This window comes from Setaria italica, chromosome VI (assembly GCF_000263155.2).
Source record: "Setaria italica strain Yugu1 chromosome VI, Setaria_italica_v2.0, whole genome shotgun sequence".
In the NCBI taxonomy this organism is placed as follows: domain Eukaryota; kingdom Viridiplantae; phylum Streptophyta; class Magnoliopsida; order Poales; family Poaceae; genus Setaria; species Setaria italica.
The window spans coordinates 26,190,343-26,206,592 of record NC_028455.1 but is presented as its reverse complement, the minus strand read 5'-3'; the positions used below and the strand labels follow the sequence as shown (position 1 = coordinate 26,206,592).

General features: G+C 46.3%; 2 protein-coding genes across 2 annotated transcripts; one reads left to right on the top strand and one right to left on the bottom strand.

The window, feature by feature from the left end:
- The first annotated feature begins 4,388 nt into the window (after positions 1 to 4,388).
- LOC111257754 (zinc finger BED domain-containing protein RICESLEEPER 1-like) lies at positions 4,389 to 5,388 on the top strand. The gene is made up of 2 exons (XM_022827839.1): positions 4,389 to 5,076; positions 5,158 to 5,388. Exons 1-2 carry the CDS (start codon positions 4,392 to 4,394, stop codon positions 5,217 to 5,219), a joined length of 747 nt encoding a protein of 248 aa, XP_022683574.1. The 5' UTR covers positions 4,389 to 4,391; the 3' UTR covers positions 5,220 to 5,388.
- A 1,891-nt stretch (positions 5,389 to 7,279) lies between these two features.
- Positions 7,280 to 9,608, bottom strand: LOC101754259 (the record flags this gene model as incomplete). The annotated part of the gene is made up of 2 exons (XM_022827757.1): positions 7,280 to 7,708; positions 8,417 to 9,608. Coding segments are annotated over 2 exons (1,320 nt in total), but the record flags the coding sequence as incomplete, so codon positions are not given.
- Between the last annotated feature and the right edge of the window lie 6,642 nt (positions 9,609 to 16,250).

Sequence of the window (16,250 nt, the reverse complement as noted above, 5' to 3'; positions counted from 1 at the left end):
TGTCCATTTTCAAAATACACTGTTATGCTTTACCTATCAGCTATCACTATCCAGAGTCAGTGCAGCCAGATTTTTTGTTTGTTGGTAATACGACTTCTCGGCATTTAGGAACTTCCTTTGTTGTTTCCTTTAACAGGTGGAATGGCAGCAATTCACTCCATGTTTGATGCGTGATTGTCTGATGAAATGCATGTGAGGAGACTTAAGAACTGCTAGAATGCTGAACGCTCCTGATAATTAAAGGTCACCCACAAGTCTCAGAGTTAAAACCTGAATCATGGATCTCAAATTATCAAGAAAACATAAAAGAAAACCTGAATCATGAATCTTGGTCAGTAATTATGGATTTATGAATCTCGGTTTGATGGTTACACAATTGAGTTTCAAAGCACATGATTTAGATTGGCCACAAAGCACAGGACACAATATAGATCAAGAAGTGCCAACCCGTAACAAGTTGGGAAAAACATGTTGCATATTAGATTGCATCCTTACAAAGTTACAATTCCACACATTATTTTTTCTTTATCAACAAAGGTATCACTATCCATAATATTGTGTCACTCACTGGAATGATATCTCTCAAGCTGAAATTTCGCAACAGTCTGACTAAATATTTACTAATCACAACTGATGAAATATGTCAATGTGCAAGAGGCTAGTACCAGGAGTGTTGAAGCTTATGACAACTGAGAAGCATTTTCTTCTAGCACTTAGAAGTGCCAGATTTAGTTTGTGCAGACACAATCAGATTTTTCCAACACATACAAAGGTTCCTCAGTAAGGTAGCTTGCTTCTGGCACTAAGGTAACTTGCTATGCAGTAACAATGCAGCCTGCCAGTTATTGGTTGCAATGAAAGGTTCGTCAACTATAATAGTACTAACATGTTACTAGTTGCACAAAATAAATTATGCAGAAACCCAACACAATTTTATGCAACCACATACAAAGCTACATCAAGAAGACTGAAAGCTGCTTTTGTGCCAACATAATGGAACTCTAAATGAAGGAATGAAGGAAAACAGGGTAAACGACTCAAGTGGCAACAACAACTCTGGGCTCCATCTGTGGCTGTGCTACGGCCTTCCTCTGGCAGCCTTCAAGGTACAACTGCAGAATAGCAAGCCTAATCTTGGATTTGGAGCTTGAACTCAGAACAGTGTAGCATGGAACATGAACTGCATTTAGCTCTAAAATTTGGGCTGATATGAATAGCTGCAGATCGACTGATTATAGGAGCATGAATGGACAGGAGTGACGATATCTGAATTTCTGATGCATGTGTAGTGCAGTGCAATGCAGACAAAGCAAAGCAAAGCAATGATCAGCAGAGATATCAATAATACTAGTGTGAGTCCGGTCCAGATGCATCTACGACTGATCTGATCGATCTATCATTAGCTATCACGATTCGGTTTCTGTGGATAGGGTGCAAGAGAATCAGAGAAGCATGGTTTGGAATCAACTAACGAGGAGTCAACTACACCCCAAGAACAATCGAATCCACTACACCCTAGGCTTGGAAACCTCAAGAACAAGAACGTGAGGATGGGAGGGGGGAGGGAGAGATGACGGCGCTCACTGGGAAGAAGGCGGCAGAGAGGGTGGAGGCTGGACGGGAGCCGGTCACCGTTGGGGATGTGCTGCACCGCCACGCCATCACCTCACGCCACCGCCTCATCGCCTCGCGCACCGCCAGCAAAGCCGCACCTCGCATCGCCCGTGTCTCTCGCGCTGGATTCGTTCCGAGGGTGAGGAGGTAGGGTTTTGATCCAGGCCAACAAGTGTGGGATGATTCCAATCCGGGCTGATTTTCTTTCCAAGCCGGGCCAAAACGAACAGCACTTTCAATGCAAACCACCCGAAACAGGTCTCATTCCGGACCAATCCGGTGAAAACGAATGGGCCCTTAATTGATTCTATCATAGTAAGTCGATCTGTTCATGGGTCAAGGGAAACCGGGAACCAACCCGCACCCAACCTTGCTGGACCCGTCAATCCGGTTCCTAGCACAGGTTGGACCCGTACCCGTGTGGACCCAGATGAAGGAAGTAGGGGGCAGCTGGTTTCCAGTTTTAACCTGTCAAAATCCACCGAGGCCAACATCGAGGCTGAGGGAAAAAGAAAACAGGGCGGCGGCCGGCGGCGGCGAAGATGCTGCGCGACAGTGTCGCTGAAGGCCTTGAGCTGGAGGCCGCGCTGGCGGCCGAATCAGCATCGCGGCTGCGGGAAGCGGTTGCCTCCATGGGTGGATTCCTTGATACGGACGTCGACTCGCTACCACTTCTCACCATGGAGCTCATCGGCGATGGGTCAATCCTCACTCCCAATCCATCCAGGCTAAACAAGGTGGCCTTCTATACCTTCTTGTTTCATTGTTTTCCATTCTATTTTTCCATGTCTGTTGCTTATTTCTTGGATTGATTCAGCTTTGAACCCTAGCTCAGATTCAGTTTCTGCTACCCTGTGATCTGTGTGCTTGCTACAGTGTGGTTCGATTCCTTTTGAATTTACTAGCAATGTTGGTGTGGGATCCTGATATAGCAACTCCCAGTGGCTTTAAGTAACAGATTTGGTTGTTTAAGTCATCTATCAGACAGGTTATCCAAAGTAATAGGTTACATTATTTTCTTTGAAAATTTCTCTATGGTTTCTTTTCTTTCTGTTTGAGCCACATATTTCCATGCCTTATGCTAGCAGTTTAGCTGCCGTATGAATCAATATCTTTTGGCTTTATGCTACTGTGTCATAGGAAGATACAAATTTGACATATCTGTAGCTATCTGTGCAAACACTCCTTTCACATAGGCCGACTATCTGTGTAAAAACTGGGTTGGCAGCTATATCTGGGACATGCTAGCATCTCAATTTGAGCAATCTGGATCGTGTCCAGCTGATAATTGTTGTCATCTTTTAATCTACCTGGATCTATTTCAGGATGGTGAAGACCAATCTTTGGAGGTACCTGCTGCAAGACCCTTTGAAGATAGCAGTGAGAGATTGAATAGGTTAATTGCTATGCAGAAAAGATTATCAGAAGCAACTAGGGAAGCATTGCCAACTCAAGTGAGAAAGAGAATAAGACTAACTTCAGCAGTTAATACATCAAATGTTCAGTCAGCTAGCTCTCCTACTCCAGTTTCTCCTGTTCACAAGAGAAATAAAAGAACCGGTTCGAAAAAATCACTTGTTTGGAAGCATTTCAGTACGGGATTAAGAGGTCAACATCCTATTGCGGCATGCAGATATTGTGGTCAAGAATATAATTGTGATCCATCAACTCATGGGACAAGCACCTTATGGAACCACCTAAGGATATTATGCCCCCAGCAACCACTAAAGGGTCAGGAGTTGCAAAGGAAGAACCAAGGAACACCCAAGCATTCTTAAAGCATTGAAGACTGTCGCAAAGCACTTGCTGAGATGGTATTGATTGATGAAATGCCCTTCACAGCTGTTGAGGGTGAAGGGTTCAAAAGATATTCTACAGTGTTACAGCCGAGATTTGACCTCCCCTCTAGAGTCACGGTAGCAAGGGACTGCATGCAGAGATATTTTGAAGAAAAACCCAAGTTGAAGAAAGTATTGAAGAATCAAAGAATTTGCCTAACAACAGACACTTGGACTTCTAAGCAAAATTTATGCTATATGTGTCTCACTGGACATTGGATTGATGATGAATGGAAGCTGCAAAAACGGATCCTTAATTTCTGTTCAGTAGCAGACCACAAAGGAGAGACACTTGGCAAAAGGGTTGAAGAATGTTTATTGGACTGGGGCATTGACCGTCTATTCACAGTGACAGTTGATAATGCATTTTCTAATGATAAGTTAATTTGATACTTGAAGGGTGTATGCAAGAATTGGCAAGGAGTCGTGCTAAATAACAAATTTCTACATGTGAGGTGTTGTGCCCATATTGTTAACCTGGTTGTGAAGAGCGGACTTGAAGAACATAATGAGTCTATTGAGAAAATCAGAATAGCAGTAAAATTTGTGAGATCTTCACCATCAAGACTCAAGGTATTCAAGAAATGTGCAGAATTGGAGAAAATTTCAAGCAAGAGCCTTTTAACCTTAGATCTAGAGACCAGGTGGAACTCTACCTTTCTAATGTTGGAGAGTGCAGAAAAGTTTGAGAGAGCTTTTGCAAGACTAGAAAAGGAGTACATGCCATTCAAAGCATACTTCCCAAACAAAGATCCACCCAATACAGATGATTGGCGAATAGCAAGGCGCATATTGTGCTTCTTGAAACTATTTGAAAAGGTCACCACTCGTCTGTCCGCTTCACTGCATGTAATATCAAGCATTGTTTTTCATGATATAATGCCGATGCATGCAAAACTAATTGAGATTGCTGGAGGAGAGGACCAAATATTGTCTTCAATGGCAGATCACATGAAACTAAAATTTCAGAAGTATTGGGAGGAAAAAGGCAATCTGAACTACTTGTTATTCATTGATGTCATCTTAGATCCCAGGTATAAGCTTCAGTATCTGAAATTCTGCTTAGACATTCTGTATGGACCATATGAGGGCAAGGAATTAGCTGAGAAGATTGAATCAACTCTTGATGAATTGTTCTGTTGGTATATTAAAAGTGTTAATGCCTCTTCTAGCAACAGAGGTTCAAATCAAGCTCCAATTCACATAAGTGTAGGTGAAGAGGATGAAGAGAACCCATGGGACATGCTAGCATCTCAATTTGAGCAACACATGGAAGAGATTGAGAGTGAACCAAATGATTCAGAATTAACAAGCTATCTAGCTGAGAAGCGTGAGAAGAGGGCTAAAGAGTTTGACATACTGGAGTATTGGAAAATGAGCTCAAATAAGTATCCTGTACTGTCGCTCTTGGCAAAGGATGTGCTAGCTATTCCTGCTTCCACAGTGCCTTCGGAGTCAGCTTTTAGCACGGGTGGACGCATTATAGATCCACTTCGCTGTAGCCTATCGACTAGCACAGTCGAAGCTTTAATCTGCGCACAAAGCTGGCTACATACATCTCATAGCAAAGTAAGTGCAAGAGAGGCTGCTGAAGAGGTTCAGACATATGAGGAGATTAGAGAAGGTAAAGTTTTTCATAGTTCAGTAGAAACGCCACCTTAAGTCTGTTAAAGTTGCTCACAACATTCTATTCCTTTTTATACAGAGTTTATTTCAAAGGACCGCACAGATAATCAACATTGCATTGGTATGTTCCTTTATCTGTGACTTTTGCTCCTTTGCTCCATTGCATTGGTATGTAACTTTGACTTTTGCTGCAGATTTAACTAAGTTGGAAGCATAGTAATTTCTGAAAAGAAGCCTATTATGTTTCTGACAAGGTATGGTGATTGTCTGTAGGGTCTGAATCTAACACAGGATGGATGGTTCACTTTTTCAATAAGCCTTGATTTGTCTTGAGATTGCAGTGACCTGGTAGGTGGGTTTTCCTTGATTGGGTTTGGTTAACTTGAGATAGAAATTGGAGAGTCCTGAATAAGTTTTCAGAAACATTCAGAGAAACAAAAGCTGTGAACAAATGGCTGCTCTGAAAACTTATATTAGATGGTAGTAACAGGTCAAATCACACGTTCTCCTAAAACTGGTAAACTGATCCTTCCAGCGTCGTGCAATGGTCTGTAAATTTCAGGCTGCTGCTAGTGTAAGCTATGAATGGTCCATGTGTACTTAAGTCTGTTAAAATTAGCATGTGGAACTGAAACGATGACTATCAATGCTGAAGTCTGCTGCTAGTGAATGGTTCAGGCTACTAAAGTCTGCTGCTAGTGTCTGTTGAAACACTAAATTAGTATAACTACATCATACACAATTCTTTTCTTTTGGAACTGATAGTGTGGAACTGCTATGTGTAATTATCTGCTAAAAGTAAGCATGCTATCCAGGTTAAGAAGTTCATGACAGGCTCTTTTTTCTTTGCTAGTTTGGTAACAGTTTTCTTTACAATGATATTTTGGAAGTATATTTTCATGGCAGCATTCTTTTTCTAGAAGCATGTCACATATCATTTATTTATCATGCAATGAATGGTCTTCAAACTATTCTCTATTTCAGGTTATACTGGATGGTAATGTCGAGATGGAAGAAAAATCTTTGGAATTAACTGCTGTAGAGCCATAGAAGGTAGCCCGAGGTCAACTTTAGCAGTTAATAAATATGGCAGTGTATTTGCTGCAGCTGCAATGCAGGTGCCCAAGTATTGCTGCAGAGACATATCACATATGGTACTAATGTTTATGGTTTTCCTTGGCAAATTTTATAGTGTCTTGGATAATTTCTATAGTAATTGTACTGTTTTTGGCAATAGAATCTGATATGCTGACTTGTAGGTTCAGACTTCAGAATTTTAGATAGTGACAGTTGATACCCCTTTGTTACTCTTGCGTGATTAGTTTTGCAAATGCTGTGTGTTAGCAGTAGCAGCGTTGTATCGGTGATTTTAGTTCTTCACTTAACCTGCATACACATAACCTCAAATATTTATCCGACGACCTCGTCCTCGCCGTGCGCTCTAGCTCTTCTTCACGGTCCGCGACGCTGATGGTCCAGCACATCCCCGGCGGTGACCACCCCAGAGCACACGAAACCTGCGTAAACCATCAAACCAACCACCCCAACCCGCACCGGCGTGCTTCCAAAAACTGTCAGCAACCCATGCAAGACCAGGCCGCCCCGGACAGGTTGGTTTGGAAACAAAATAAAAACCGGCTAAACCGGACCATGAACAGGGTGGATAGTAAGACGACAGTAACCATTCAGCAACTTCACTGTACAATATATTTCATCTGAACTGCTCTATTTTTGAATAACTTCGAAGTTTGAGCCTCTGCTTCTTTTCTTCTTTTGCAGAAGAGCAACGAACAAATTCTTTGCAAATATGGTTTATGCTGCCAAAGACAAAGATGGGATGTTTTATTTAATTTTATCAATTTTATCTATGAGAAAGACATCTTGATAAATGAAGAAACAGCAAATTATTAATTCTCACGGAATAACTGCCTTCCAAAGTATTACTATGAGGCCAGTCAGTAAATGCAACCATAGCAGCAGCTAGTAAATTGGACCCCTTCTTATCTTCTAGCATATGGGGAAAAGATATATATATATATATATATATATATATATATATATATATATATATATATATATATATGTATATATATATATATATAGATATATAACAGAAATGCATGCAAACAAGGTAGGAGAAGCTCAAAGGATTCACCAAAAGAGAACCAAAATGGACTCCATTTGCATTAGCAGCACAAGATAAATGTTCTCTCAGACAAAACAGCATGCAGAACGGGAGAAGCAGAACTGGAACTACACAAACTTGTTCATAGCACTATTCAACTCAGACGAGATGTCCCTAAAGGAAAGCTGCAGGCTCTACACATCTGAAATGCCTAACCACACAAGATCTGAAAGCCCTCCGCATGTCGAGATGAAGAAGTTGCCTCTCACCTATGGAAGCTATGCATCTATGGTTCATCAGCTTGGTCAGTCGCCTCAGCCTCAAGAGATGGTTCAGATGGTGGTGCCATGTCCTCGCGATCGTGATCAGCAGGTCACTTAACGAATACTCCCTGTCGGCTGGCTCTTGATCTCCATCTGGCTTAGCAAAGATGCCAATTCCTCATCGGATCCTGCAACCACGTCCAATTCTTCCTCATCACCAGGCCCTTTCGTTCCACTCCCACCTGCATGCACAGAACCCGCAACAGTGTCAACTCATTGTTGGATCAGCAAGCCATTAGCAATGTTTCAGTTCCATAATCCAAAAAACGAAATAATGCTGGGCAAAGACGATCACAATCCGACCAAATGTTAAAATCAGAGGCATGAATCGATTCTGGGAAAGATGAAGAAACATGATGGCAAACACAGCAGCAATGCAACTTCAGGCATTCCTGGGATATACTAGCTGCCGACTATCTTCAGACTAATTCTATTCTAGGCACGCTGTGCAGTTACAGTTAGTGTAGCTAATAACAGAGTGATGATGTGGCTCAGGATTTATATCTGCAATTTCGAAATAACTCTAGAACGCGGTGAATATACTAATCAAAATGCAAAAGGCCGAAGGCAATGAATCTAAGCAGCACACAAATGACGTGAGCAGTTGGGGATATCCCTTTTGCGATCAGGTCAGTGAACGATCAAGCTGATTACCACACACAGAAGGAAGCAGAACATGCAAATGCGACAATACTAATATGACGAATTCAAAGGTTAGCAGTGCGATAGGATAAAGATCACTGCAGATGAATGAATGCACATGGGCATGCTGCTACACAGACACCATCACGTTTCAGATTCAGGGATCTATGAACACTGTAAACTGCATTCCATCGACTAGAACCATAACAGGAGGCAATCAAGTTGATAAGGCATCGATACGCGCTTACCATCTGATGAAGCAGGATCGTCGCTGCAAACCGTGGGTGGCAGCTCCCACTCCCAGGCATCGACGAAGCGGGAGTTCTGGAACTCGAGATCCTGGAAGTCACGGTCTACCAAGCATTCCGTGCAGGACACGAGGTCCTTCGCGCGCGCATCCCAGGCGAAGAGCGACGTCTCCTGGAAGAAGTAGACGACGTGGTGGTTGTTGGGGTCGACGAGCGCGAGGTTGGGCAGCTTGCCCCGCGGCAGGCCGGCGGCGATGTACTTGTGGTGGGCCCAGATGTGGGCGAAGGGCACCTCGTACTCGAACGTCCAGGGATCCGCGGCCTCCGGGTCGGCGAGCGCCGTCAGCGTCCACATCGAGACGGCGGGGTTGTCTGGTGGGTCGTTGACGGCGGCGCGGTCGTAGGAGAGGCCCGAGATCTGGACGTAGCGCAACTTGCCCTCGCTGAGCCTGACGCAGCGGCACCGGTCCAAGAGCTTGGAGAAGTGGATGCGGACGCGGTTGGTGAGGCCGTGCATCTCGCAGCCGCGCGGGAGCGGCACGAGGCGCAGGCGCGGGTGGTCGTCGAAGGGGTCGCAGAAGAGCATGCCGTAGGCGACGTCGACCCACCAGAGGAAGCCGTCATGGGGGAAGACGCCGTGCGCGCCCCAGGGCTCGTGGTCGGGGGCGGAGGCGAGCTGCTTGACGGACCACTGGTCGGTGGCGGTGGAGAAGCAGAGGAGGGCGTCGTGGCGCCTCATGGACGACCCCGCGGCGGGGTGGAGCTGGGCGATCAGGTAGTCGCCGGGGGAGCTCGGGTCAGCGACGAGGCCCAGGGTGCGGCGCGGGAAGAGCTTGATGGGTAGGTTGGCGGGCTCAGCGGGGAGGCGGTAGGCGGTGCCGGCGCGGACGTCGCAGAGGAAGTAGTTGGCGTTGAGGACGTCCCTGCCCTGGGCCAGGTTGGAGGCCATGAAGAGGAGGCGGCGGGGCGCGGCGGTGATGATGTAGGGGAAGTTGTTGGCGAGAACGAAGCGCCTGGGGTCGGGGACGAGGCGCTCCGGCAGCGCGAGGTAGGAGGCGCGCGGTGGGTCCTGGAGCTCGAGGAGGAGGTCGGCGGCGCCGGGGGCGAGCCCCCTGGCCCGCGCGTCCCTGGCGCGGTACACGACGGGGATGGAGGCGAGCGCCACCCACGGGCGCTGCTGCTGGCGCGCCACCGCCGCGGACGAGGCCTCCTGCTCCGCCGCTTCCTCGCGGGCGCGCGACGACTCCGCCGCCTCGGACGACATGGCTGGTGCGACGCGCCGACGCGAGGCCCCGCGCTGGTTGGGGTGGGGGTTGGGTTGGGAGTTGGACGGTGGCGAGGTGGTTGGGTTGGCTCGAATTCCAATTTGAATCGTGTGGCTGCTGCCTGTTTCAGTGGAAGCGGGAGAGAAGGGGACGGGGAATTTGTAGGCCGGCTGCCAGAGGAGGCTTCACGAGCAAGTCGGCGGCGGGCGGAGCGGCGTGTGTCCCGTGTCGCCCTGCTCGGCTTGCAAAGCACGGAGGAGGGGGCCCGCTGGACGTGACCGGGCTCCAGCTGTGCGGGGGTCCACGTGATCAGAGGTGACGTCAGCGAATAAGCGTGCGAGAGAGCTCAACGATGGTCCCGTTTGGTTCCTTTCTTATTTTAAACACATGTCACGTCGAATATTTAGATATTAATTAGGAGTATTAAACGTAGACTATTTACAAAACTCATTATACAGATGGAGGCTAAACGGCAAGACGAATATATTAAGCCTAATTAATTCATCATTAGCAATGTTTACGGTAGCAACACATTGTCAAATCATGAACTAATTAGGCTTAATAGATTCGTCTCGTTGTTTAGCCTCCACTTATGCAATGGATTTTGTAAATAGTTTACGTTTAATACTCCTAATTAGTATCTAAACATTCGATGTGATGGGTGCTAAAAATAAGCAAAAGTAACTCAACGGAACCGAAATGCTAGATTGCTACAGTGGGTCCGGGCGGCTAGCGAAGGCATCCACGGCTGCGCCGGCGGCCCAGCACAGCGTGCATGGATCCTGTCTGTGATCCTTTCCCGCCGATGCACGAGTGGACGTCATGGCCACTGTGTGGCAAAGCGTTGTTGCAACTTGCAATGTGGACATAGACCAAAAATGCCAATGTATAGATACATGACTAAAAAAAGCTGGAAATTCCTCTGCACTAGATTGGGGCATGCAACACTTTCCTTGCCTCGTGAGTCATGACAAGTTTGCGCCATTAATATTGGATTATTGGGTGTAAATAAATGGTGACTCTCGAGACCCTTGGTGTCTCCTTGTCTTAGCTCTGTTAATATACCCCAACTCACATTCACCACCCTCAAAACCCATAGCTTCAGTGGCGGATCTAGGACTTAAAAGAAGGGGTCCATTTTCCCATCCTCCTCCTCCTCTCTTTCTCTTCTTCCTCCTCTTCCTTCATCCTCTTTCTATAATGAAGGATGGAGTATTACTGCCTTCCTACCACTACAATGACTAATTACCTTATCCAACATCAAGTGCTTATTTCGACCTCAGTAGACAAACATATCACATGCTAACTTTCATTTGGTTTCTTTAAGAGTGTAACTCACCGTGGTTTTTGTCATGAACATGAGCATATGTATTCCTTGCAAAGATGAACATGAGCATATGTATTCCTTGCAAAGATAAATAACTTTGGCATCACATTTTAGTTTTCCATCACTTGTTTGTTGTTTGTATTGACTTTAAATATAAACATCAAGGCTTGAAGTACACAAATAGGATAAAAAAAGGGCTAAACTATATATATAAGAAAATGTTTGGTAGAATCTCGCCAAGCATGTTCGGTGCGGAAATATCTCCCACAATGTTAATAAGGTTCATGTTATCGTGAATGATAAAGGACATGCTGACATGTCAATTATTTGATAAAAGTACTGTGTTGAATTGTCAAATGATGCCCAGATAACCTTAGTGCTTAATTAATATTGTACTATTGCATAAATTTATTATGTGTAGTGTTTTTATGCAACAGAAGGGATTGGCCCCTACTTGTTACATATATTAATAAAAGCAAAACGAGTTGTTGACATCACACGGAAGAGAGAGAAAAGAAAAGAATTACAATAAAGCATCTGACCATAAGTCTATTGAAGGATGATATGCCTTTTTTTCTCGATGGATAACTATGGCAAATTTGTGATTGATTTGTTCTTATACATCACTATCACTGAATAACGACAGTATGGTTTTCAAAGATGAACCCATTTCGGGTTGTTCATATGCTGCGCGACATTAGGATTATTATCTCCATGTAAAAAGGTTTAGCTTTTTTTAGATTAAGGAAATAAATCCGGTCTCACCAATCATTATTTGACAGCTTACAACCGAAGAAAAGGACCACCATGCCGCACTTAAGCCGCTACAGTCTAAACGACACACCAGAGTTACAAAAATAGCAGAGGACCTGCAACTGAAATAAGCACTCTAATTCTTGATTATCTTCGTGATGTTCCACCCTGCCTTGCTAAAAGCTTCCATAGCCATGACCTCCAAGCATCAACACCCTCTTTTTAGGCTGTCCCTCTCTTCCTCTTTAGATAGGATTGACCAGCTCTGATCTAGTAAATTCCCCTGAAGATAACCTGCAAACAAGAGTTATGTTTCGATCTTTGGAAGACCATATCATTCCTACTCAACCACAAAGCCCAACACATGGCGACTGCACCAATTAGAATTTGATTTCTTAGTTTAAAAGGAAAACCTCTAAGCCAAGAATAGCCTAAAGATAAAAAAACAAAGTTCAAATAATATTAGCTGTTGGTGGTTGAAAGCCAAAAGAGATATTAACAAAATTCCTCACCATTCGCTCATAGGTCACTTAAAAAATAGGTGTTGAATGGTCTCATCTGCATAAAAAACAACACCTAGTGCACCCCTTCCAATGCCTTTTAGCAAGGTTATCCTTGGTTAAATGACCCCTTGCTTTAGGCACCAAAGGAAAATATATTAGCTGTTGGTGGTTGAAAGCCAAAAGAGATATTAACAAAATTCCACACCATTTGCTCATAGGGCACTTAAAAAACAGGTGTTGAATGGTCTCATCTGCATAAAAAACAACACCTAGTGCACCCTTCCAATGCCTTTTAGCAAGGTTATTCTTGGTTAAATGACCCCTTGCTTTAGGCACCAAAGGAAAAGATCAGGCACCCCTACTCCTTTCATTAAATCATTGTACAAATCCTGAACCGTGAAAATTTTGTTTCTAGTCCATATAGAGGAATCCTTGCGCTCATTAAGCTGCACAAGTAAAACACTCCCTACCAATTCCAGCCATTTAGCCAGCTTATCCCCCACTAAAGCTGGTCTAAAAAGGTTGACCTATCTGTCCTTTAAGACATTGAAGAATATCGGTGAAGAAGTGTTCGTAAGGTTAGGGTTTAAAGTTTAGGTCTTAGCAGGTGCCAAATATATCGCAGACATGCTACCATGTAACCCATCTGTGCGTTGGCGCGTTGCCTTAGCCGAATTTTTCATAAAAAAGTGAATATAGCTTACGTTTGTCTGTTCTTATCCTTATCTCTGCCAAGCCAAGTGAATATCTAGGGTCTGTTTGGCAGAGCTCCAACTCTAAAAAAACAGCTTCAAATCCATAGATCCAGCTAGCTCCACTATAGAGCTGCTCCACCATGGATCTGAGATCTCAAAAGGCGTTTGGTACAGCTCCAATCTTATCTTTACACTGACAATTTAGGCCCATGCATTATAATAAAAAAAGAAAAAAAATCTTCTTCCTCGGAGCGTCGGTGCGACCTTTCTTCGTGCTTTGCTCTTTCTTCGTGTTGCCCCTCAAAAATATGCTAGCAAAGAGATTCAAATTCCATTCACAATCGACAGGAGAGAGATTTGTATCACCACAACATCGAGCAACGAGAAGAGAGGCGAGATAAGGCTTGAGTTGATTAGGAGTGCAGCCCCTGCCCGTGCGTAGTTCCGCCAAGATGTGGAGGACAAGAATGCGGCGGCAAGACTCGGAATCTCACCGTCGAGACCGATGCATCTCCACCACCACTGATGCACTCGCCATCCGTCGTCGATGTGCTCGTAGTGCTCGCAGCTGCCGCGATGCACTCGCCCGCAGCCTCCGTCGCTGATGCGATCACAGCGCAACTCCGGAGCTGCCTCCGCCACCGATGCACTTGCAGCGCAGCCCTGCAGGCCGCATCTGCCCCGTCGCTGATGTGCTCGCCGCAGACCCGGTCGCTGAAGTGCTCGCGACGCGGGGCCGGGACGACGGTGGGGTGCCGGGCGCGGCCTCCTCGCAGGACGGCACACGGCGGCGGGGCCTCGCGGACGCAGGAGACAGTGGTGGCGCACGGCCGCGCGGGCGGCGCCGCAGTGGGACGTGGGCTCGCGGGCAGTCGGACATGTGCGGGAGAGGCGACTCATGGACTCACGACCGACGGCGATGGTGGCGTTTCGCAAGAAGAAAAAGAAATAGAACGAACCGGTCATTTTCCACTAATGAGTGGTAGTGGTGGGTAATTTTTTCCAACTCCACTAAATTTGATTTCGTGGAGCACCCCCTGAGGTGCTCCACCAAATCCATGGATCTGGAAGTAGATCCACCGTTTTCGTGGAGCAGATTTGCGGTGGAGTTGCTAGAGCTAAAATCGTTTGGCTGGAAAAATTGGAAGCCGAGCTGTTTTTTAGGATCTGAAGCTGCGTGGAGCTCTGCCAAATAGGCCCCTGGTGGTCACTTGCATGAGGTGTTTGGAAATTTTTCAATTGTACCCAGCGCTGTCTATAATAGTGGTAACATGGTAAAAATGAATTAGCAAGTAAACAGGGCTCTTCATAGCAAACGGTACTAAACATGACTCCTCAATGGTAAAGTGAACATCATAGTACTTTATACTTACAGAGTACTTTAACTTACATATTTTCAGATAACTAGCAGCCGTAAGGTACTTAAGATGGCTATTCAACTACAGTAAACCAAAGCAAACAAACCATTATCCTATCAATAATTATCAAATAGGATTTCCACCACGGACTGATGAGAATCCATAATAAACGCTAGGCGAGTAAAAACCTTCTTTCATCTTCTCCAGCATAAACTTCCAGATCCAGCACCTCAAGATCCTACAGTGACGTTAGAAAAATCAGTTCCGCATAATGGGTTATGTTGCGAACCAATGAACCATCAGCAACAGTAGTTTTATAACTTAAAACCAATTGAATTATTATTTTGATGAAAACTGAAGAAAAAGAAGACATAACCCCAATATAATTCCGTTCCCGGTGGTAGAGGAAAACCTAGGGCCACTATAGGCGTGTGCTGAATTTCTTCACATGTAGAACACTGTATCTAAGAAGCCCAATATAAGTTAGTCTAGTTGGCCTATGGAGCGGTCCTAGCCGCTGGGCCGGCCCAGCTCCGCACCTGTCTGTTCCCACATACAATAAAAAACCATACAGTATCATTGCCCGATTTTCCCCTCCAGCCACCTGCATCGATCCATCACTAATTCATTTAAACCCATCTCTACAAAATCCTCACTGTATGGTGCCTAACAAAGATCACACACGACCAGGGGTCAAACCCTCACAGCACCAGGCAATAATGTGTTTCTCAACCAGTACCAATAGCTTGTTACGGAGTACTAAGTCAATGCCGCGGCCCTCTTTCTACGAGTAAATACCAGAAAAATAAGCTAAGAGTACAACAGCCCTTGCATGATCAAACAGCTTTACGTAGAACTTTGGAACAATGTAACTCAACAGTACCTTTTTGCTTGTGATCAATGGAGATGGAAGCGATTGCAGCGCCTAAGAGTGCGGACACCGCGGCGGTGCGGCCGCCCAAGGGCACGTGGAGTAAGCCCAACGCGGCGGCGCCGCCGGCGGCGACGGAGTTCCAGGTATCGTCCCTCCGGCGCGCGGGGGCCATGGCGCCCTCAAACACGCAGAACAAGGCGGAGTAGGCGCTGAGAAAGCCACCGACGCGGGGCGCATTCGCGATGACAGCGTGGGCGGCGCCGGCGAGTCGTCCGCCGACGGGCGAGCTCCGGAAGCCCCCGATGGAGTACAGGGCTGCACGTTGTTGACCAAGCCATGGCGACGGTCCGGGATCTTATCGTAGAGCGGAGACGCCGTCGTGCCCATCGGCTACCACCGGGGGGGGGGGGGGGGGGGGGGGGGGGGGTTTAATTTCACTTCCAGGGTCGGAGAGTTGCTGGGAGTTGCTGGGTGACGTTGCTTTGCCCCCTGCCTGCGATGCTCAGCCCATTCACGAAAACAGAGCAATGCAGAGCAGTAGTGAACTAGCGATCCACTAGTTCTCCGTCCATAGTTGGCAGATGCATGCGTCCGCAGGCCAAGCAGCCTCTCTGGACATGGTGGTCGTTACGTGCCGCGACGCCCGCGCCTCCCATTCGGTCGGACCCAACACACGCAAGTACTAGGCTTCCACTGGTGTGGGCGTGTGACTGGCCCAGTGGCCCGGCAGGGACGTTGTGTACCGCAAGAACCTCATCGATCGAATCGCGCTTGGTGGGGTGTGTCCATGGATGGCTCCTGTGCTGCTGGCTGCGTCGCGCGACAGCTTCGCCGCCACAACTGGTGGCGTTCGCCGGCCGTAGCCCGTAGGAACAAGGCCGCCACGGACAAGTTGGGAATGGGTTGGGCCCACGGTCCGCGCGCGTGGGGCCGCACCGCCTCCAACACGCACGTCGCACGAGCGCTGTGCAGCGCCGTTCCCGCGAGATACGGAAACACTGAAGTTTTTCTTTGAGACGCATATTGAATGAAATGTTGTGAAAAAAACTCATGATGTCG

Bases quoted from the DNA above. Each gene is read 5' to 3' on its own strand.
- LOC111257754 (XM_022827839.1), top strand. From the start codon at position 4,392: ATGGCAGATCACATGAAACTAAAATTTCAGAAGTATTGGGAGGAAAAA. The intron at 5,077-5,157 runs GTAAAGTTTTTC...CTTTTTATACAG, and splicing joins ATATGAGGAGATTAGAGAAG to AGTTTATTTCAAAGGACCGC.